The sequence below is a fragment of the Pongo pygmaeus genome, chromosome 12, assembly GCF_028885625.2.
Source record: "Pongo pygmaeus isolate AG05252 chromosome 12, NHGRI_mPonPyg2-v2.0_pri, whole genome shotgun sequence".
Classification (NCBI taxonomy): Eukaryota; Metazoa; Chordata; class Mammalia; order Primates; family Hominidae; genus Pongo; species Pongo pygmaeus.
In genome coordinates this window covers 96,159,714-96,184,161 of record NC_072385.2, presented here as the reverse complement: position 1 = coordinate 96,184,161, position 24,448 = coordinate 96,159,714, and the positions used below count along the sequence as shown (strand labels likewise).

The following is a 24,448-nucleotide window of genomic DNA, read 5'->3' as shown; positions in this document are numbered from 1 at the left end:
GCTACAAATAATGAGATACATAGGACTCTTCGTCATTAACAAGATTTAGAATAGGCTGGGAAATTTCTATTTGCAACTGTTAACTGTGACGGGTGTGGTCCAACAGAAAAAACAAACACTGGAGAGTCATGGATAATGAAATACAACTGAGAAGTTAAGGAAAGCACGCAATGCCCTAGGGCAAGCTTGCCCAACCTGTGGCCCGCATGAAGCCCAACAGAAATTTTTAAACTTTCTTAAAACAGTCTGAGTTTTTTTTGTTTTTTTGCAATTTTCTATTTTTATTTTTTTAAGCTCATCAACTATGGTTAGTGTTAGTGTATTTTACATGTAGCCCAAGAAAATTCTTCCAATGCGGTCCAGGGAAGCTAAAATATTGGACATCCCTGCATAGGGGAACTTGTTTCGTCTACTTGGTTAGTTGTCCTAATTGCATTTCACCTGCAGTCCAAAGGCTATTTTAGATGATAGAATTGCAAGAACCCCAAACCCAAAGAAAGAATCGTTGAAGTGGTTGGGAGAGGAGGTCATTTCTGAGATACATTTCCAGGAGAAATACAAGTTTGAGAGAAGGAGCTGGTAGTTACTGTGTGCAAGTGTTTTTCTTTGATGGGGAAGGAGTGGTTGGCAAAGGGACAGGAATCTGTGTGTACATTTCCTGCTCCTGTTTTCTTAACCACCATCCTCAGGGCATCTCTGGCACCTTGGGGTCGGGTAAGTGCTCTCTACTGCCCTCGCTTTAGCTGCCTTAATCTTGTCTATATGGCACTTTCTGCGTGAACAGACATTTGCCTTACAGGGATGAAACTGGACTTGCAAGAGTTTGCTGTAGAAGGTGTTCAAGTCAGGAAGATGCTCAGAAATGAGCACTGAGAGGGTGGCATCAGTGTTGACTTAAAAAAAAAAAAAAAAAAAAAAAATTCTGACCTCACATGTTCATTTTTCCTAAAGTAGAGAGGCTCAGTTTCTAGCCTCTCAAACCATAAGGAAGTAATCAAAATGAGAGTGGATGGAAATCATCTCTTACCTTAAGGGCTCATGTACATTTCAGAGAAGCAATTTCTCTAGCTACACTTACTCTCTTACGGTCTTGTTTATTACTATAAACAAGCAAGTTCACTTTATCATTTACTCTTTATTGTGTTGTTTGAAGTACCTATGTAATGCAAGTATGTACTGTACTAAAATACCTATATTTCCAAATAACATATGTGGTGTAGCCCACAGTCTCTGCAGAAGCATCATGAGTAACCTGTGCCTTTACACTTTACAATCTGTTATTGGTTGCTGTTAAAAGTATGATAACAGATGAAGAAAAAAAAAAAACTAAGTATGAATACACTTTTCCAAACACACACATACATAGCTTACAATGGAATCCCAATGGAAACAAGTGACATCTGATGTAGAATCTATAAAATGTAGACTCTGCAATAAAAAGCCAAAGGCACGTAAAAATATATTTTAACTTTAAAAATAACTTAGTTACAGTAATACTTTGCCTGTGTCTTACCAACATGTAGCTGACAGTCAAAATTTTGCAATATAGATATAATATATAGGGATATATAAGAACTACAAGAAAATCCCCAAAACCCATAAAGTTCAAATGTGAAAACAGAAAAGTTTTAACACTGGAGAATTCGCTATGGTGAGCCCAAGCAATATATAGAAAAGAGTCTACAAAAAGGCTTAGGTGTTAAATAAATTTTGACTTCCTCTTGCTCAGAAAATGTCGGAGTGCTATAAAGTTCCATAAAGTTCCTTAATGTGACTCGCTCAGCCCTTCATAGCTAGTGCCAATCCTGGCCAAGCCAGATTTCTTGTGTGTCTGCAAATAATATGTGAGCCGAACATCACCAATGCCTGCTGAAAATGGGCTCTGACTCACTTCCTCTTTTTGCCAAGATAGGTTTTGCTTTGTTGTTTTTTTCTAAATTGTTTTTGCCAACAGGGCATAACAGGTAAAAAAATACTTTGTAAGAATATTATTTTAGAAAACCCATCACAAAACTGCAAATACAGCTCCGGAAGCCCTTCTCTTCAACTGTGGTTAGTTTGTTTTTGTACCTTTTACCCCAAAGGAAAGAAGTTGGCATCTTGTTACTTATTTTTATCCATTACATTCAGCACCTCATCCAAAAGTGAGGGCCCAAGATCAAGCTGCAGGGAGAGGAGGGAACCTGTAAGGTCAGAGAGGGACTCCTCTGACTTAGTCTTTCCCTTGATGAGCTCACATGGGGTGGGATGGTCAAACATGTCCTCGGCTGGCCAGTCGGGGTACTGTTCGGACAGGCTGGAGGAGTGGCTGTCCCTGCCTTGGCTGGACTGAGATGCAGAACCGCTGGAACCCCACGAGGTGTCTCCCGGGTGGACTGTCCCGTTCTCCAACAGACTGCTTTTCTCCTGAGCTTTTTCCTCCATGACGGGCTCGCAGCTAAGCCTGGGCAGCTTTGCTGGCCCAAAGGACTCCTGTTTGGAATTAAATGTCACCGGTGACAATAAGGGCAACATGAGAGCTTGGGATCCTCCAATGGTCGGGAGGGAGATGGCATTTTTGAGCACCGGGGAGGGTGTTTCTGTGAACACAGAGTCCGAGGTGCTGTTGGCCCGGAAGAACTCATTATGCCCAGGGAACTGGCCCAGGTGTGCTTTCTCTTGGTTTCCAGGTAAAAGCTCATAGTTCCCTTGAAGAAAGGAAATATCTCCAAAGACATCGTGCTGGCCCTCTTTGCCAATGTGGATGGTGTGGCGAAAGTCTCCAAGCGGGGGACTGATCATATCAGGAGACAGAATGTCCCTCAGTTTAAATTTCTTTCCTTTCTTGTTATTGGCTGCTTTCAGGTAAATTGGGGTCTTGGCTGGCATTTTGGAATTTGAGAATGTCTATTTTGCAAGTGGGAGAAAGGGCCACTTTCTTCACAGATGGTGTATGTTTCTGAATCCTTTTTGATAGGAACTGTCACATCATTTTTGTCAAGTGGCTTCAGAAGTGGCTTCGAAATGAGATGGGGTCAAAGAGAACCTTCCTGAGGTTACGGCCAACTGAGGCTTCCTAGAGAGCCAGTTACATCATCCAGTCTTGACCACAACCAGGAGAAACCTGCAAAAGAAACCAAAGCAGGTTATAATCTAAAGACCCTTTTGGGTGTCCTAGGGCCTCCCTTTTCACAAGAGCCTGTAAATAATGGCGGGGCCAGTTCCAACTAATGCCGAACTGGATAAAAATTTTCATCTTAGAGAAAACAGGAAAGAGACCTAAAAACCCCAAATCTATGACACCAGTACTTTTTAGACATAGCCATGGACACATCTTCTGGACATGTCTGTGGTTTTAGTCATTTTCCTCTAAGAATTGCTGTAAGCATAGGATCAGTGATTTCAGCTCTTTAAATACAACTGGATTTGTTTTAAAATACATTTTCCTTTTGCTTTGATGTGCATACTGGCAAGACTAATATTTCATTGTTGAGTTCCATATGTACATAAGTTAATGCAATGAAATGAATAGTCCTAAAGGAACAGTGCTGGAATTATTTAATAAGTGACAATAACTATCATATGCTACTGTCCTACAAAATATTAGTGGAATACATTCTAACAGATAAGAAAACAGAGATTCAGGATAAGCCCTTCCCCCAGAAAGTTACCTTTTCTCAATAACATATAGCCAATAAACAAGAGAGCTAGAGTTGTACTGGGCTGTAGAGGATGTCAGGATTTGAAGGCATTCTGAGATGGGAGGAAATGAACAAAATTGCTTCACTTCAAAGAGAAAACATTGTGAATCTCTATTACAGGCTGGGCCTTCACTTGGGAACACTTCTGAAACATTACTGATAAGGTTATATCCTCCCTGCAGTAGGCAGAATTCGAAGGGAGCCCCCATGATCTGCCTCCTGGTGTTAATGCCTTTGTGAGTAGAACCTGTGACTGGCTTCTAACCAAGGGAATATGGCAAAGGCAATAGGTCCCTGATTAGGTTACATTATGGGAGATTTCATCTGAGCTGACAAGGGAGAAGACTCCCTGACTCCCTTTGCTGGCTGTGGAGAGGTGAGCAGTTACACTGTGCAAGGGCCTATGGAGATGAAATCTGCCAACAATGTTAGGGAGCTTGGAAGTAGATCTTTTCCCCAGTTGAGCCTCTGATGAGACCACCACCCTGACCCACACTGAATCACAACTCAGTGAGATGCTGGAACTCAGCCCTGCCCAGATTCCTGACCCACAGAACCTGTGAGATGGTAAATGTTGTAAGCTCTCAAGTTTGTGGTCGTTCGTTACCAGTGTAGAAAGCAACACATCCTCCCTGCACATATTATATGATAAGATTAGGAGGGATGAGCTATAAGAAGGCATTGGGGATGTAATGTCCTCTTTTGCCAAAGAGATGCTCTTATCTTTTGAAAATAATCCTCCACCTCTGATGCTGACACAGAGAAGCTAAACCCTTCACCACTGCAGGAACTCCCCAAATGGCTCTGCCATGACCTCTTCCCTCAGGAGCCCCTCCCACTGGCTGCAGAGCCTGCAAAGAAATACTCCAAGGGCTGGGTGGGTTAGCTGGTGTTTTGAAGGGGGCCACATTTGCTTGTAGCAGCTGGAGGCTGTCTGCATCTGCCCCATATTTCTTTCCTTTCAGCAAGAGTTTTAAATTCATTTACCAGTGGCAGGTGACAAGAACTGTGCTCCACCACCCACTGGCTCAGTAACAGCTAACCCAATTTGGGAAGCAGCTAGCTCAGCATGTCAGCATGCTGGCCAGCAACCCAGGCCTGAGAAGGCTGAGAACAATGCACTGGAGACAGCCAGCCCCACTCTGGCTTTGGGTGTGGGGAGGAGGCAGAGAAAGTACGAGGAGGTTTGCACTCATGCAGAGTGGGCTGACCATGGGGCTGCCAGCGATGACATGATCATGGGTCCTGACACTCGTTCTCATAGTTTTAGCTCTAATTTGGGTCTTGTTGTGGTAACAAAAGTTGAAGCCCATGTTCTTCCTGTTAAAACATCAGAACTTCCTTCCCGTATGAGTGTACAATGCCTAGTCCTGGCCTAGGGCCCCCTGCTGTTCAGAGGCGGCCTTCCTGCCCTTTGGGCACAGTGTGGCTGACTGTCTGCAGGAGCAGCTGGGTGGCCTGAGGAACAGCTGCCCACAGGAGTGCTGTCCTCAGCACACATGGCCAGAAAGGCAGCTGCCATGGAAAGATACAGTGTGTCCACCAAAACTCAAGGGCATGCCAGGGCTGCCTGGGGTCAGCTGATGGAGGCAGGGTTATGCAAGGCCAGGTCCCAGGGCAGGGTGTTCCAATTATTAAAAAAAAAATCGATCACTTAAGGCCTGGAGTTTGAGGTCAGCCTGGGCAACATAGCAAGACCCTGTCTCTATGAAAAAAAAATTAGCTGGGCATGGGGGCGCCCGCCAGTAGTCCCAGCTACTCACGAGGCTGAAGCAGGAGGATTGCCTGAGTCCAGGAGTTTGAAACCAGCCTGGGCAACATAATGGGACCTCATCTCTACAAAAACTCTCTTAAAAAATTAGCTGAGAATGGTAGCACACACCTGTAGTCTTAGCTACTTGGGAGGCTGAGGTGGGAGGACTGGTTGAGCCCAGGAATTCAAGGCTGTGGACAGCTATGATTGTACCACTGCACTACAGCCTAGCAAGGCCCTGTCTCAAAAAAAAAAAAAAAAAAAAAAAAAAAAAAAAAAAATCCCATGAAAATGTAGCCGGAGAGCAGTTCCCTGCCACTCTGACTGGATCATTCACATACACCCTTGAATTAAACAAGGATTTGGGACAATGAGGAGGAAGAGCAAAGGGGGAGAAAGTGCGTGCTGCTGAGGGTGCAGGGGAGGGAGGGCCCAGTCCGTAGGCTTCCTGGCTGGGCACCCACCAGGGAGCAAGATGCTGATCAAGCCCCAGCCTTTGGTCAGTCCTTGCCCAGCCACAGGCACCAGTACCGGGGGCCTCCAACCAGAGGCTCACTTGTCCTGCTTGAAGTTGGGCTTCATGTCGGTGGCATGGAGGCAAAGGTTGGAGGGAAGCAGCAAAAAAAAGGTAAGAAAAGGGTTGGTGGGGAGGCTACCTAAGCTGTAGTGAGATTCTGGTGAGTGGGAGATACTAGAGAAGATACCTTCAGAGGCATTTTGCTTTCTTTCTACAAATATTTACATCATATTTACTGCATGATGGGGCATAGGCTTCTAGGACTGTAGAAAAAAAAATTTGAATTGAATCTGAATTGCCAATTCTAACAGCTCCCAAATACTTTGAAAGTTAAAGAATTTTGGGCAAAATGTCAGTTTTACAACTCTAGATAAGTTGACGTTTGTGCTGCTGGGAAAGTATCTGGCAGCTCTGATCTAGTCCTTCTATTGCATCTGTTCTCTTTCCTCCCCAGCTCAGAGGCAACAATGATTGATCCCAGGAGAGTCAATCCAACGCTGATAATCCAATGCCCATAATTTCTTGAACTGACCACTTCCTCCTCTCCTTTCTGAACATTCTGGGCTAAGTCCATGCAGCTTGATCAGTTTCCCCTTCTGCTTCCTGGGCTCACTGCTCTTTCAAAATCTTTGCCAATTACTTATGCAGAAACCTCATGGGATAGTTTCTTCCCTAGCAAGAAGTGGCTGCTCCTAGAGAGGGTATGAGCATCTCCTGGATACCAGCAGTACTTGATACAAGTCAATATTTGTTGAGGGCTTCTCTATGTACCGAGCATTGTTCCAACCCTTGACATGGACTAGCAGAGGAAGCCATGAGGCTGTTCCTGTGACTATCCTCATTTTACAAATGGATCACTACTGACGAACTGATGTCCAGTCACTCTGCCAAGGCTGCACTGCTACCAAGTACGAAGCCACATGGCTGGGCTCTGAGCTTTGAGGTCTTGACATGATATTTAATGAGCACCCTCCCTGGAAATTCTCTCTGCTCCCTAATTATGAAAGGGGTGCATTCCAAAGCCTGTTTAAAACACAAATGTGTGGCAATGTGCTGGGCTGATGAGGATGGGAAATAGGCCCTGCATACACTGACAGCTGAAGTACGAACAGGTCCAAACTCAGTAGAGGCAGTGGGGTAATATCTATCAAAACTGCAAATCATATGCTCTCTGACCTCAGATTGCACTTATAGGGATTTACCCAACTCCCACGGAAATAACAAGGCTGTTCAAACCAGCATAGTTTATAACAGTCAAGAGTTGGAAACAACCTAATTGTCCACCTATGGAGGACTGGTTCAATTAAGCGCATCCTTACAAATGAATACTGTTCAGATCTAACAAAGGATGAAGAAGCGCTTAATATGCTCATCCGAGAAGAGCCCAAAGATGTACATCATCAAAGGAAAAAAAAGGGGTGCAAATGTATGTATTTATATTTATACTGGCTTATCTATAAAGTATTTCTGGAAACACACAAGTAATAATAGTGACTGTCCACAGAGAGGGGAAGTAGATGGAAGGGGAACAGGGTGGCAAAGAAATTTCACTATCCTTTTATGATTTTGGATTTTCAAATCATGTTAATGAATTGGCTGTTTTTTTTTTAAATCACAAATAAATGTGTATGCAGGGTTCAGATTAGGCTTTCTTGGAGAGCCAATTTTATACATGGCTGTTAGGTCCTGAAAAGCCTACTATGAGTTACTGATCGTAACACAAACATCAGGAAAATATGTCCAAAAGCAGTATCTGCAATGGCAAGTGTGTGGGTATATGAAGACTTCAAAAAAGGCCTGAGCCACATCTCCCCTGACCTTGGCTATGGGACAGATCACTTTTTGCTTCTGTGATCAGGCCTTCACCAAAGAGGCAGCATGGATCTGTACTTTGTAAAAGGGAAGAGATCTCAGAAGAGAAACATTTGTAGTCGGAAAGGAAAGTGAGAAAATTCAACAGGTGGGAGAGGATGCAGGAGGAGCTGCTGGCCAGGGCATGAGCGAGGAGGAAAGTGCAGGCAGGTGGTATCGCCTGGGTCCGTGAGGACAGCTCCTTGTGCAAGGGTGACTAGTGACACACACAGATAACCTTTGATGATGGAATGGGCCTATATGCTATGACTTGAAATCCCATCCCTCCTCATCATTTTAAGAAGACACCTGGGGCCGGGCGCGGTGGCTCAAGCTTGGGAGCCCGAGGCGGGCGGATCACAAGGTCAGGAGATCAAGACCATCCTGGCTAACGCGGTGAAACCCCATCTCTACTAAAAATACAAAAAATTAGCCGGGCCTGGTGGCAGGCGCCTGTAGTCCCAGCTCCTCGGGAGGCTGAGGCAGGAGAATGGCGTGAACCCAGGAGGTGGAGCTTGCAGTGAGCCAAGATCATGCCACTGCACTCTAGCCTGGGCGACAGAGCAAGACTCCATCTCAAAAAAAAAAAAAAAAAAAAAAAAATAGAAGACGCCTGGGTTCCAGGAGACCGCTGGTGGATGACCAACACATCAGAACAGTCAGCATGAGTCAGGGGAACCCCAGGGCTTTGCGTTCTGCCCAGAAGGAAGAAGGATCTGCTTGGAGGAAGGGATGCTGGGAAAAGAGAAAAGGAGGAGCTAAACAGGAAGGGCTTACAGGCCGGAAGCGAATTACCAGACTACAACTAGGGAGCGGGCCCTCCTGGGTGTTCCACAACCGAGATGAGAGAATTTTAGCTTTCTGTCTCAGTCAAAACTCTTAACGCCAGCATTAACCTGTGGGCACTGAGCCATCCGAGGGTGCTGAGCACACTCACTCGTCTGTCCTTTCCTCGTCTTGAACCCCTTTCCTGCAACCAAGGGTCAAGTCATGTGGTCACCCAGGCTGGAGTGCAGTGGCATGATCACAGCTCACTGCAGCGTCGAACCCCTGGGCTCAAGCCATCCTCCTGCCCCAGCATCCTGAGTAGCTGAGACTACAGGTGCACAACACCATTCCCAGCTAATTAAAAACAAATTTTTTTTTAGAACAAGGGGTCTTGCCATGTTGCCCAGGCTGGTCTTGAACTCCTGGCCTCAAGTGATCCTCCTGCCTCAGCCTCCCGAGCAGCTAGGCTTACAGATGAGCCTCACCATGCCTGGCTCTCTAGTTTTCTTGCATTTCTCTACTCCCACTATCTTACCTAAATCTTAAAAGACAGACAAAGGTTCTTATAGTTAGCCCTTTCTCAAAAACCTTGACCCTGAAATTTGAACTTTCCACAATTATTCCTGGTTTCTTTCTAGTTCCACAAACTTTCTCCTAGTTCTGGGATCATGGTTTGTTCCTCTTTCCCTTCATAGATGACACTGGAGATATAATATTCATCTCAGAAGTTAGATTCCTTTAAAAACAAATGCTCTAGTTCCTGGGGCACTAGAGAGAAAAGATCTGCCAATAAAAGGGTCCAGCTTGCCAGTCAGTCATGTGGCAGGTCAGAGAGAACATGTGGCAGGCAGACAGGTGGGCATAGTGCTGCTGAGAACGGACATGCTCCCTTACAGGTTGTGTGAGAAATCCAAGAGTTTCAATACACAAAAGGACCTGAGAGGAAGCTACGGCCATGGTTTTTTATAAGGAAGGAAGAGAGCTGGGTTGCACTAGGCCAGACAATTCTAGTTTCTTGTGACTGACTGAAGCGTAAATGACAGTGATAATAATAGAAATAATCACAGCAGTAATAAATAATTCGGTTAAGAAAAAAACTGAAGCGGTGCTTTGCTTCATTTCTTACCATGTTTTTGGCAAACAGAATGATGCTGAAAATACCCAAGCAGACAGGAGGAAGGGAAAATCAAGGGGTTTTGAAAAATGGCAGACAGAAAAATCAGCTCCTAAGTTACTTACAGTTGATGCATTGGCAACTTACAGGACTCTGAAAAGAACCAAGGGGTTGGGATATTTTTAAAATTCCATTTATTTTAAAGGAATGTTTGGTTTGCCTACTAATTGTTTTTAGATTAATTCTTAGCGGAGAGAAAAAGTAACAAAAAAAAAAAAAAAATTTGCATCCTGCAAAACAGGTTGCAGTGTTAATTTAAAACACACGTGTATAAAAATAGGCAGGTGGGTTGAGGGGTGCTACTGTCCCCAGGGACCTGCGGCTCTGTTCTTTTCTCCTCCTTGCAGGAACTGAGCCTGCATCCGACTTCCCCTTTCTGGCTCGGTTGTCACATCCTTCAAGGACATTCCAGCTTCTGATCACTTTTCGCTTTGCCTCAGCACAGTCGCACGATGCAGCCAGTCACGGCACCACTGCACTACTGCACCATCTGAGCCCCATGCCAGAGTATCCAGTGACTCTTCCTGCATGTTGGAACCAACAGTCCTAGGGAAGGATGATGACTCGGCCAAGTACCCTCCACCACCTCCCTACCCCCAACCATCTGTGGGCTATGTCCCTCTGCTGCCAACCAGAAGATAATAATTCCACTGTGCCAAGCGCCCAGAACATGATCCTGGGCTCCACATTTAGAAGGGATAAAGGCTACCTGGAACATGTCCCCGCATGTTTAGAGGGAGGCAAATGGGAGGAAGTGAAGGAGCTCGGTCAGTACATGTGAGAAGAGGCTGAAGGAATAGAGCAGCTTAAAGATAACTCATAGAAAGAGAAAACTAATCAGAAAGGGATCTGAAGGATTCATTTAATTGTAATGAGAAAGGAATTAACTTGTTCCGGGAGGCCCTAGAGCTACCAAGCAGAAACTACACAAGGAAAGATTCTGGCTCCTCCAAGTAACAACTCAGGTTTCCCAAAAGATGGAATGGGCTGGGGTGGGGAGAGGACAGCAAGTATGGCCATGGGATGAGGCTCTCACAGAGGGGAGGGCGGATACCCTGCGCCTCCCTGACAGTGCGTGAAGGGAGGTGTTCACGTTCCCATTTATTCTGAGTTTCCTGTATGGGAACACGATCACTGCCAATTTCCTTATGGTCCCATGTCACTTTCCCATAGAAAAACACACACAGACTTTCCCTTGAAGAGGCTTTCTGTTTGAACACGGCAGTCTTACTAATATAGAAATGACCAGCCAATCTTTGGGATCAGAAACACTAAAATATTATTACAACGTGGGCGTTCATGTCAATCCTTTTACAAACCTCTGTAGGAGTGCTTCTCCAAATAATTTTAAAATTGAAGGGGAAAAAAACCCCCATAGTGTTAGATTTTCATTTAAGTTCAATGCTGAATTTCTAAGGTGGAAATCAGTGTAACCAGAAGCACCCAGTAACCCGAAGGGGATGCTTTTCATATTTTCAGTCTGTTTAACTCCACCCATTTGAGAAGATAAGAAGATGCCTTTTCTATTTTTAGATTCTTACCCTCTCCCCATATCATCTAAACTGAGGACATAGCTCTAAGCTTCAAGACTGTGAAACTCTATTAGCTGGCTCCTCAGCTGCTGAGCTCTGTTATGCAAATGAACTGAGCCAGAATGAGCAGGCGGTATTTTACAGACCCATTCAAAGTCTGATACATCTCACCTTCCATTATTTTAAAAGGACTTTCATTTGTGATTCAGCTACAGCTTGAATTTATTGTTCTTTTACAACCCTGATTATATACAGACCCACAAATACCATATGTGAGACTCAGTGCTAATTTGTGTACAGGTCTCATTTTTATGGGATCTAATTTGAAAGATCTTTTAGAAGCAAAATTGGAAGACAGAAGGTCCACCTCACATAGTACCAAGTCTGCACTTTTGAACAGAGGCCATTAGGGCCTTTTTTTCCTATAAAAATGAGTTACTGGGGAAGACTCAATGTGGACATAGATCTCTGGCAGTTACAACAAGGCAGGAGGAGGGCAAGTCCTCTCATGCCTGGTTCATTTATCAGGATGCGTTTTACATGGCACCAGGGCTGGTCAGAAACACCCAGGCAGGCACTGTAGTTTCATGAATGTGAATCTCTGATAAGGCCATTGCTGTGAACTGCTCATGTGTTTCCATAACTAATGGATCTGACTTGGTCTGTGATGCTGCAAGGACAATATCAATACAGGAAGAGAACTTGACTCTGAAGTTTTCAGCAATATTCAGCCAGGATATTCATTCTAATCTCTGCTCAAAAGCAAGGAACTTGCTCTCAGTTGCTCACAAAATATTAATATTTAAGTCAGCAATTATTCTATGCAGTACTCCAGTTCTGGTAATGGTAATTTCAAATGATCCCAAATAATAAGCTGACACTGTCCAGAAATTCAGATTATGGTCATTTGACCCACACTACCTTGGAGGGCAAAGTTCCTAGCCATTTGACTTTATGCCACATTCTCAAGTTCTGTGATGGGGTAAAGGGACAAATACAGGACTTCCATGCTATTCTGCCACCCTGTTAGGGCTGTCTACAATAATCCATGTTCCTTGGATGGGCTGAAACATGGCTTTTCTGTATGATACCAGCACTGGCTATATGTGGAATCTGGTAGTCGTCATTCTACTCTCAATCTACTTCCACTGCCGACATCCTTGCGTTATTTGTATATGTGTTAGTACAAATATATTTGTTGAATGATTTCCCTCTAACTAGGCTGAAAGCTCTTCCGTGAGCATGAGCTTATTCATCTTTTGCCTCCCACAACACATGGCCCACAGTGAACTTCAAATTCACAAGTGTTAAATCCATAACCCCTGCTAGACTTTCCATCATGAGAGCCAGGCTGACTTGCTCCCAGGGGCCAAACCCTAGAGCAAGTCTACAGAGGCTCTCTGGAAAGTGACAAATCTGAAATGCTTTGTTCTCTAAAGAATTTACACCTGTGATGAGTAATAGCTAGCATGAGTGCCTTCTGTGGGCCAGGCAGGCATGTAATGCTCAGAGCGTACCTCTTAGGAAGCAGTCTTAGATGAAGCCTGTGTCTCCAGTCAATCACCCAAAATGTGGAGGAGCTAGGATTCCAGCCATAGCTGCATTCTGTAGCCACTGCCGATTTCATAACTTAAGGACTGCCAACCTGAAGACTATGTATCTTGAAGTCTGACAGCACCAAGAGGAAATGACACACCAAGAGCACAACACTGATGAGAGGTGGAGATGCTAACCTGACCTTGTCAGAAGCCAAAAATGAGTAGAAAGGGTCCTAGACACTGGTCCCTCCATCTCTAACTCACTAGGACTTTTCAGTATTTTTGCTATTGTCAAAAAGAATCTCAAAAGAGATTTGACTTCGTGGTAAACGTCAAAAGATTTGAATTGTAAAGTAACAAAGGCCCCCTGATCCTTGAGGAGAAAAACAAACATCCTGTTCTTAGAAAATCGTGTTAAGTGCTGTTCATTCTTTTCCCAGAGGAAGCCCATTGCATGCGACAGTGAACAATCACAGGCTTTCACTGGGGACAATAGCTCCCTAGCTTCCTAACTGACACTTCATTTCCCTCCTAACCTGAAACTAAGAACCTTGTGTTCCCTACATGGAAAGCTCTCCTACCTTCTTACCATCAACCTCTATTCACAACATCCTCTGAGACCTGCTCCAGACTCACTTCCTTCCTGGAGGAAGTCTACTCCAATGCACCTCACGTAATCCAGCCTTGCTACTGCTTTGCTTGGGGGTTTTCTTGGGGGTTGTGGAGGGCTTGTATTATGTGATTTGTTGTTTTCCTGTTTTGTGGTTTTAATGCCTGATATTTCCAGGTGGCTGGTGAGCTCAAAAAGAATAAGGTAAGCAAAAGGACTACAAATGAGTGTTACTGTTGAGAAAACTCTTTTTATGCTGAATCACTTACAGAGCCTCCTCTTGAGCTGGGGACACAGAAGGCCCTCAAATCTTACTGAATAAGCTCTTCTAGTTTTCTTTCTGACCATCCCTTAAGGGATCTACAAGCTACAGGCGGGCCAAATCCAGCCCCCTGCCTGTTTTTATAGATAAAGTTTTATTAGAACACACCTATGCCTATTCATTTATGTATTGTCTACAGCTCAGTAGGGTTCTCAACTGAGGGTGATATTTGTTCCCTACACGATATTTGGCAATGTCTGGGAATATTGTTGATTTTCATGGCTGGGGGTAGTGTGCTCCTGGCATCTAGTGGGTAGAAGCCAGGAATGCTGCTAAACATCCTACAGTGCACAGGACAACTCCCCAAAGCAAAGAATTATCTGGCCTCAAATCTCAGTAGTGCTGAAGTTGAGAAATCCCAGTAAAGGTGCTTTTACTCTATGAGGTCAGAGTTGAGTAGCCTGTGACAGAGACTGTATGTGGCTCTCAAAGCCCAAAGTATTAACTGAGTCCTTACAGAAGAAGTCTGAACCCCTGTCTTAAATGTTGGCATTTTCATAGGGTTGGATGGCTGCTGCCCATCCCCCACTCCTCAACAATTCCCCCAGCAATCACATACCACCTCTAGGGATAACTTCCAAGTCAGTACCTTCAACCCACATGCATCTACTTAAGTCCAGACCAGTGCTACTCAAAGTGGGTTCATACAGTCCATGATGAGATAAGAACAGAAGTTGAAAGCAAGATCTATGTTGACATTGCCATAACATCAAGCATGTGACCAACAGATTTTTTTCCTACTGAACAGGCTATTGACAAGTTTGGGAGCTGTATGCTGTTGAGCTTGCATGGGGGTTGTGTGTGGCCCAAGCTCCATATTCCTTGTGCACAGTAGTATTGTATAATGGATTGGAAATGGAAACAAACAAAAAGACAATGGCCTTTCCCAGAGAGTCTGAAAAGCACTGATTGGCCTTTCCCAGAGAGTTTGAAAAGCATTGATTGGCCTTTCCCTTCTCTTATATTCCAGACTTCTCTACTTTGCTTCCCTTGTCCCATATAATACTCATAAACCTTGTCCCAGATGGGATTTGCTATCTTTCTTCCCCCTGCCTGCCTTAGGCATCTGCCTTCCAACCTATGCTTTCTTCGTAAATGGCAGACGTCACTCAATTCCAAAACCTAGCTATCATCCCAACCCTTCTCCCCGCCTCCGTCTCTACATCAAGTCCTATAGTCCTATCAGTCTGTCTGGACTGTCTCTCCTCATTCATCCCTGCTCCATCAGCCTTACTCCTGGCCCCCATGATCTTTCTCCTGCACAAGGACATTTGCCTTTCACCTACCTCCCTGCCTCCCCGGTCCCTCCACCTCATCTTCCAGTCTACACCAGAGTGAGGTACCTAGAATCCTCACGTAACCTTATCACTCTCTGCTTTAAAACCCTTCAAGGGTTTTAAGGCTACACCTTGGAGATAAGATAAAATAGCTTGTGAAGCCCACTTCAGCGATCTGGGGGGCCTGCCACACTTGCAGCTGAATCTCTTGCCAGTTCCCCATGGCATCCTAAGCTCCCATAGCATCCTGTGTACACCTCAAACCTAGTAACTATCACACTGGATTGTTATCACTACTTATTTAACTCTTCCCCAATCAGGCTATAATCTGGGAGAGAGAGAACGGAGATCTTATTCATAGCACGTATTGAAAAAAATGTTGAATGGATAAACAAATGAGAAAGCTTGAAAGACATTACTGTGCCTCTTCCTCTTCAACCCTGCCTGCTCTATTGAAAATACAAGATGGAATCTATGATTCTTACAGAAGAAAACAAACATGTAACAAGAAGCTGTCTCCTCTTTTCTCGTGGCAAAGGCTATCTTTCATTTTTCCATCTGTAAGCCATTTTAACCTTCCTCTATCCATGCAGGGTAATAATTTAACAGTGTATCAATGCAAGCCAGAGTAATTCTACAGGACCATACAGATCTTTGGCAAATATACAGATAAAAAATATAGATCTTAAGGCAAATATTTGTGGACATGCTGTTTGAAAGAGATACGACTCCTATCCCTGAATGCAATGTGCAAATAGTGTCTTAGGTAAGACTCAAAGAAAACTTGACAATACAGTCCTCTGAATTCAAACTCAGTGATTCTACTTAAACTTAAAGAATGAGGCCCTGGAGAAACAATGAACTTGGTCTTTTCTCTTTTCAAAAGGAGATGTTAAGGGAGAACTTAGTTAAGTTCTAAGCAGGCAGAGGAACGTGGAAGGACTAGACTTTCTGAGTCTTCTGGCCTTCATCTTTCTCCCATGCTGGATGCTTCCTGCCCTCACACACCAAGTTCTTCAGTTTTTGGACCTGGACTTACACCAGTGGTTTGCCAGAAGGCTCTCAGGCCTTTGGTCACAGACTGAAGGCTGCACTGTTGGCTTCCCTACTTTTGAGGTTTTGGGACTCGGACTAACTTCCTTGCTCCTCAGCTTGCAGACGGCCTATTATGGGATTTCACCTTATGATCATGTGAGTCAACACTCCTTAATAAACTCCCCTTTGTATATACATCTATCCTATTAGTCCTGTCCCTCTAGAGAACCCTGACTAATACAGCAAGTAAGTGACAAAGATTTCTGACCTGACAACAACTGAGGAGATACGCTACAGAAAGAATCAGATAGTATAGCAAGTACTATACTGCCCACCTTGTCATTAAGTCCTATTGCAGCAAAGATGAATGACAAGATAAATGAGATTCAGTCCCTACCCTTGAGGAGCCAGTACTCTAATTAGGCAGCCACTTGCGTCAATCAGGAACATAGATGGAGTTGGAGGCCATTATCCTTAGCAAACTGACGCAGGAGCAGAAAACCAAATACCGCATGTGCTCACTTATAAGTGGGAGCTAAATGAGAACAAATGGACACAAAGAGGGGAACAACAGACACTGGGGCCTACTTGACGGGGAAGGGCGGGAGGAGGGAGAGGATCAGAAAGAATAATGATCAGGTACTATGCTTAGTACCTGGGTGATGAAATAATCTGTACATCAAAACCCGTGACATGAGTTTACCTACATAACAAACCTGCACACGTAGCCCCGAACCTAAAAGTTAGGCCTATTATTGGATTTCACCTTAAGATCATTTGAGTCAACACTCCTTAATAAACTCCCCTTTATATATATATATATATAAAGATAATTTAAATGTAGTAAGTGTTACAATAGGAGAAGATACAAGACACTATGGAAATGCCTCTGATATAAAAAAAGGAACAGAATCACAGTTTAGGGCCAGGAGAGGGCCTGGAGAACATCCACACACTTCTCTGGCCTCCCTTCCCATCCCCACCCTCCCACTCTGCCATTTTTTTCACAGGTGATGAGACGGAGCCTGCCCAGAGAAGGAGAAGGATTTGTTTTCTGACTAGCCGGTCAGCCAAAGGCTTAGAGCCTCATCTCCCGCTGTGTTAAAATCAATGTTTTAAGTCTGAACTGACCCTTGGCAAAACAAAAGTTTAAAAAATAAATAAAAAGGTTGAGAAATCAAAAACATTCTGAATGGCAAAGCCACATTTCACCAAAAATGCCTCTGCTTGTTTTAAAAAATGTATGTAGCCTAAATGATTATGATGTATTTGGACAGAAAAGCTCTTTTTCAACTAAACTCATGACAACGATCTATCATTGGCATGATGTGTCTACAAATAGGACCTTCGGGTTGTCACCAGAACATGACGGATTCCCAAATGTGGAAGCTGTCTAAATAGAGGCCTGACTTTGAAGTTCCCTGCCTTCCATGCTTGCTCAGGCTGCTCTGCCAGAGATCTGCACGGGTCTGTTTTTCAGCCCAGAGTCTTACATTATTGGTAGTAAGATAGCTATGCTAATAGGTGCCACTGATCCTGGCTCACTGATTCTGGAGCCAGAGATTATCTGAGATCATCTCCCGCCAAATGCCACGTTTTAGGGATGAGAACAAGAAAACCCCAAGAGGTCAAGGTTATACAATTTGGGTCAGAGCTAAGACCAGAACTGGTATTCTTTTTTTATCTCTGTTCTTACACACAGACACACACAGACACCCCTTTTGATTGCCCTCACTTAATTCTCCATTAGGTTTATCAGCGTTTGCCAGGATCTCCCGGTACATCCTCACGGCTCTCTTCCTGTAACGCCTGTGGTTCTCTAAAATGTCACCGGGTTGCTTCAGCCCTGTAGGACATACTGCGGTTATGTAGCTTCTGTTCTGCGTTTCCCAGAGTGTGTTTCCTGCCAGGCTGGTCCTGCAGCTGCTCAGTGGGCAAAGTTATTTGAGAAACTCTGGACACTACCTCCCTGTGGAGATTCACTGTATACACTGGCTTTTTAAATGTTCTGAAAAGTCCTGTAGAAAGGGACCTTCATCAAACTGGGGTCCCACAGAATACTTTTATGCCATTCATGGCTCGAGGTACACTTTAGGCGGTACCCTGTTACCTAATTGCAGGTGTGTGATCTCTGCAACATGGTTTAACAAAGGGCCAGAGGCTAGAAGGCTAATAATAACTTTATCCAATATGGAAATAAAACCCAATTCACTGAAAATCCTTTTTAAAAAGTTTTAAATTTGGGATTCTAGAATTCATGACTTAGGCAAGCAGTAAGGACTAAGCAAACACTAGTTTGGAACTCAACAGCTTTCACACAGTTTACTTGGCTATTTAGAAATAGTAATCTTTTAAATCTCAACATCATGCTTTGTATTATAAAACTGTGTGGTTAAAATTTGAAAACTGCTTTTCTACCAGAGGTATTGTCAAATTCAGTCCATCATCATGTGACTCTGATGAAACTTGGCACTGAAGTATATCAAGGCGAAGGCTTTTTTTTTTTTTTTTTTTTAAGGAAAGAAACGTACCTGACTATTGCTTTAGAACTACATGGCTACTTATTCTGGTTTGTGGGGTATTGTTTTGTTTTGTAGCCTTTAACGGGTGGGGACAGGAGATTTCAAGTGGAATTGGACAGCTCCAAGACTGTAACTTACACACTGGCTTTAAGGCTACCTGAGTTACTTCGGACTGTCCTTTCCAGAACCCTGTTTCCATCTGAGAAGTCTCTGGAGCTGATCCCCATAGCTAATCACAAACCCAGAGCATCAAACCCAGTGGAGGCCAAGGCAGGCCCTGTGGGTTTTCCGCGGCAAGCAGTAAGGACTAGGTTTCAAAGGTTTCCTTGTTCTGTGTTTCTTATCTGGCAGGGCCCAGGGGATATGCCGAACTGTAACAGGGCTTGACTTCTGCCATGGACAGAGCCCAGTGCCTTTCTGTTCACCTTACCTATAGCTCCTCTTCTGCTGAGTTCTTGCAGCAACATCACCAACAAACATGGACTAAAACACCCACTGAGGGCCAGGACTGAAGGCCCAGGTAGTGTGGTTCCTGCCTTCAAGGAGGGGATTGTCCAGAGGTGGTTACTGGACTCTGCAACCCGTGGCTCCCCAGAATTTTGAAGCGAGCACACGGTCTACGCTAGAGCTTCACTTCATCCCCAGCCACCAGAAGTCCTTGTCCCTGGCTGTGGCTTGGCTTGCTTTCTCACCATAGAGTCCCACATTTTCACCTAGTAAATCTCTTCATTTATGGCATAAATTAAACTGCTTATGTTAACCCTAGCAGTGTTCATGCTAGATCCACTTTCATACCATGTATGTGGGATTGAATCATCTTTAATAATAAAATAATTTACACAGTGCTCCTCAAGGCTGGCAATTACTGTCATCTTCAACTGTGAGATACGGGGTGATATGAAATTATCACCTTGCCAGACGCCAAAAGTCATAACAAAAATCAGATTTAACAACTTCTCTGCCCCTCCTCCCTGTTGGTGGGGGTGTGGTATTTAGTATAAGGTCAAAAAGACCTGAGTTCAAACCCTGCTTCTGCTATTTAGCTGTGTGACCTTGGCCATGTTACTAAACCTTTCTGAGCCTGTGTTCTCATCTGGAAAAGAAGAGCAATATAATAGTCTGCCTTATCCTCAAAGGATATGTTCCAAGACCCCCAGTGGGTGCCTGAACCTTGGACAGTACTGAACCCCATATATACTTTTTTTTTTATACATACATACCTGTTATAAAGTTTAATTTGTAAAGTAGGCACAGTAAGAGATTAACAATAGAATAATTATAACAATATAATAAAAATTATATGAATATGGTGTCTTTCTCTCTCTCTTAAAATGCCCCATATTCACCTATTTTCAGACCATGGTTGACTATGGGTAACTGAAACCCTGGAAAGGAAAACCACGGGTAAGTGGGGACCACTGTACTATCTCTCTCAAAGAATAGTTATGAATACTACATGACAGAACCACTATTAAGTACCTAGGAAAAAAACAAAAGCAACATTGAAAACCTCAACCTTTTATTGTGGCTACTCTGGGCAAGGCACTGTTCTGAGTACATAATCTTTTTTAAGTCCTTTAATCCTCAGAGAAATAATATTATCCCCATTTTACAAAGGAAAAACTGAGGTAAAGGTGAGGTAACTTGCCCAAAGTCACACAGGTGTTAAGTGCCAAAACTAGGACATGTGCCCAGGCAGCCTGACTCGGAGGCTTCAGAAGTTCAGTTTTGTTTTTTTCCCATCCCCTTAACCCAAAGAGCTGCTGACTTTCACATAGGATTAGCCACTCATGCCTGCACATATTGTGTTGTTAAACTGTACATGCCATGTTTAGGTTTTGCTTACTGCACAACTTTGGGTAAGTTACATAACTGGTCTATCCTCAGTCTCTACACCAGCAAAATGGGGATACAAACGGTTCTTTCATAAGATGACTGCTAGAAACAAGTAAGATAATCAAGACAAAAGGCTGAGAAGAGTGCTTGACACATAGGACAGGCTTCACTTAGGAAGTGCTTTTAACATCCAAAGTAATGAACAATGCAATATATTAGGAAAATTCTTGGTCTTCTATGGCTTGGTGAGGCGCACAAGATTTTGTGGCTGGCTGAATCCAGTATTTTCAAATGGCTATCCTTGTTCTCTGGCAAACACTGCATTTAAAAAGAGACTTCTCATTCAATCAATGAAAAGAAAAACAGGTTCACAGGATTCTGGTTAGTAAGAAATGAGACTGGGCCTAGATAAAATCAGACTGAAAGCAAGAATCTGAATAATAATAATAATAATACAATCAGAGCAGTCTTCTTGGAGGTTTTTAGGTTATGAATTATATTCCACCCACTGGATAAATGTTACAGTTAATGGGCAAAGAATTTGTGAAAAATCTATGGCCTGGCTAAAAAAAAAAAAAAAAATCTTTGGGTGATACAGGTTAAAGCAATTTTATCCCCAACACTGTTGAATACCAGGAACTTTATACATGAAAAAGCACAGCTTTTGTGAGCATGTTGGACATAAAACACCACATTAAAAGAAAGGCTGGAGCGCAGACAGGGCAAATGAACTCATGTGAGCCCTTCTGCAATCATTGTTACGGCTTTGTATTTATTCATCTTGCACCACACTTAAATGTGCAATAAAAAGCAAAAAGTGTGCAACACTTATTACTCTAGCTGCTTTTACTTGTTCCATAGAGATATGCGAAACAATTTCACTGCTCAGATTGAGGGAAAGACGAGCTCATCTTATTTCAAGCCTGTAGCTGCTGCCACAGCCTCAGCACCATGTTCTAATCATAGAATTCATCATGTAAATCTCTAGCAGATGATCCCATTGGAAAACAGAAACTGCCATGGATCCAGAAACGCTTCCAAATTTCTCCTCTAAAGTTCTTATCTGTGAGCCCAGAGGCTGGTGCTGTTTTATTCAAATGGGTGAGGCCCACTGGGAAACCCGCATTCTTTGGGAGACTTTATGAAGAATTTCTACCATTCCTTGACTATATAAAGGGCCTTTATCATTTATTTCACACATGAAAATGCTAAATATTTCACAACTACTCCAACTTATTTCTGAGTGTCTAAATCTATTCTGAAAAGGGTATGCATCACACACATACCTGTGTAGCTTATCAACTACCAATAAGAGCTCACACAATTTGCAGGGGGTATGAAAGAATAGACTTCTGGAACTGTCCAGAAAATAAGAGAAGGTACATTTCCTGGTTTTAAGATGAAAGATCTTGTGTAAATTAGAACATTACAGGAGCCTTTTAAATTGTCTCAGGGATACCTTTGGGGCATCATCGCTGGTTCCTGGCGAGTCTTTTTTCTCCCTGTGATGTTAAGAGGAAGTCCCTAAAACTGGCTTTGCTGTTAAAATACAGACATCTGCTGCTCTCCTAATTTTTGTTCTTTTTAAAAGGCAGTACTCCCAAGAAACTCTTGGATATTGTGAGAACTAAGATCTGGGAGATGGGGATGGAATCTTTGTCTCCCTAACACATTCATCAGTTCCCTCCCTAGAGCCCTCCTACACCCTCAGCACACAGCAGCAGCCCACTCCTCTAAATACGCCAGGGCTGGAAAGATTCATGTTGAAATACCCTCCTGACATTCCTCATTTTAATTCGCTCACTTTTTTTTTTTTTTTTTTTTAAACAAAATGTAATTACTTGACTGTCAGCCTGGGCTGCACTCTGGGGCTTTTACTCCTTTCAACACAGCTGCGCTCCCGGCTTTGATGCTGCTGTCCACGCAGCTTGTCCCAGCCACAGCCTGGCTCTCAGTAATGTAACATTCAAGTGCATATTTATTTTTAAACTGACCTCTCCTAGACTGCACAGTATAAAGGAGATCCTGCCAAAAAATATGCTACTTTCTATTTATAAGATGAAACACATGCCTCCCAAAGTTGAGAGGGGGATAGAGTATAATAATTCATAACGAAAAAATGGCCAGATCCATTCGTCCTCACATGTCTGATACTTGTCTGTGTCAAGCTACTTAGTTTCAAGGAGAAAGGGAGGAAAACAAAAAACAAAAAACCTTGTAAACGTCTCAGCTGTTCACCGTCAAAAAACAAAAAAGTCAATATCCAGATCTGCAGGTTGGCGCCCCACTAACAATGTCCTCCATTAAGAAAGAGGAGGGCACCGGGCAGGCGATACCACGGCAGAGCTGTGCGATGCACCCATGTGCGGCCCTGGTATCAATCCATGATGCAAGGGGTGCGGTAGCCAAGTGCGGCTTGTTCTCAGATGGAAAAATGCTATACGCGCCCAGAATGGCCCTGTCAATAGCTCGGAGGGTGCAATGTGGCCGCGCAGCCCCACCCTGAAAAGTGGTGGGCACAAATGGTGGAACTCTGAGTCCTGGTCGTGCCGCCCGACCCCCTCCTGGCTTGCTTTATGTCCCCTTCGTTCCGTTGGACACTAGATGGGAAAGCGATGCCCTGGGTATCCCGACTCCCTGCTGGTTTCCCAGCCTAACACCAACGCACGCCGGAAGCGGCCACGGCCACGGGCGGGACAGACTCACAGACAGGTAGAGAGGAAGGAGCCCTGGGCTGCCCCGACTCACCGGCCGCCGCTGAGGATCCCAGCCGCTGCCCCGAGCCTCCCGCGGACGCACGCAATCCCTGCCGCTGTGCGCAGATCCAGCCGAGTCTGCCGGCGCGGTGCCTGCTCACCGCATTATCCGCTCCGAGACGGCGTGAAGGCGCCCCAGGCCGGCAGCCGGGTCTCCGGGCTAGCCCCGCGCTGCGGCCCCTCGGCTGCGAGAGAAGGTGCGCGCGACTGAGCGCGGGGCAGCCAGACGCGAGGACTGAACCTGCGGAGGGCGGGGCGGCGTGGGGCGGGGCCGGCGGCGCGGGGACTGACTGGGGCGGGGCGGAGGGCGCGGGCAGCGGGGCCGACCCTCCCGGCCGCGGTACCTGTGCCCTGGCCCGGGGCCAACCGGCGGCCGTGCGCGCGCGCAGGGGGTTCACCGTTGGACCCTCGGAGGACAATGGGCGCCCATTGTTACCTCCCCAGCGCCACCCCCCAGTAGGCGACTTCTCTCGGAGAAGATGCCGCTTTCGACTCCCTAAGCACAAAGAAAGGTCGCCGGACGCTCGGTTTAAAGAGGGACCCGGAGGTGCTGCCTTCCGGGTGCACGGGGACAGTAGGACTCCGCCCGCACCCCGGACTCCCGCACTAAATCTCGTGCGCCCACCTCTCCCGATCCCAACAGGCCAACCTAGCTGTGCGAGGTTCCGGCGTGGCGGGCGGTGACCCTCAGGGAAGCAAGGCCACCTGAGTGTGCCGCCCCGGCCAGGCCGCAGCTCCCCAGGTCCCTCTCAGCCCTGGCTCCGGTGGGCGCGGAGGGGGAGGGTCGCGTTATGTCAGTTTCTAGCTCGCTCCCCTCGGAGCTGCAGCCAAAACCCGGAGAGTGGACTTAGCGCCCTGAAGATGCCGGAGTTCCCGGCTGAGCAACTGGACACGCGACGAACGGCAGACGCTACAGGTTCTCCTACCCAGAGGGAGGCGTTTCTTCTCCCTCAGAGTGTTTCAAAAGGATTTGCCTAAAGCTGGGGCAAGCCGGTGGCGGCTGCCCTAGACGCGCGACGAGGCGCAAGTGGCGCAGCTGCCGGCCCGGGAGCGTAAAATTCCGCCCGCGGTGGCACCTGCGCCCGCCGGTCACCCGGCCACCGCCAGCGCCGCCGCCCGGCGCGCCCCTCCCCTCCGCCGGGGCCCAAGCGTGAACCGGGTTAATGAATGCTAATTTTCTTAATCGGCCTCCGTCTCTTCCTCCCCCGCGAGTCGTCGGCCTGGGGAAGGAGTAGGCGACAGGAAAGGGCGGTGTTTTCCGGCTGGGAGGTCCCAGC

The 24,448-nt window shown here is 45.2% G+C and overlaps 1 protein-coding gene across 2 annotated transcripts; it reads right to left on the bottom strand.

Annotated features, from left to right (window-relative positions):
• Window positions 1–1,115: 1,115 nt before the first annotated feature.
• Window positions 1,116–24,203, bottom strand: CDC42EP3 (CDC42 effector protein 3). Of its 2 annotated transcripts, none has more exons than XM_054475356.2 (2): window positions 23,821–24,203; window positions 1,116–3,103 (listed from the first exon to the last, which is right to left on the bottom strand). In XM_054475356.2, the coding sequence occupies exon 2, from the start codon at window positions 2,866–2,868 to the stop codon at window positions 2,104–2,106; it is 765 nt and encodes a 254-aa protein (XP_054331331.1). In that variant the 5' UTR covers window positions 2,869–3,103; window positions 23,821–24,203; the 3' UTR covers window positions 1,116–2,103. The 2 variants fall into 2 exon arrangements, with proteins under 2 accessions (XP_054331331.1, XP_054331326.1); XM_054475351.2 differs by lacking the exon at window positions 23,821–24,203 and adding an exon at window positions 23,164–23,301.
• Between the last annotated feature and the right edge of the window lie 245 nt (window positions 24,204–24,448).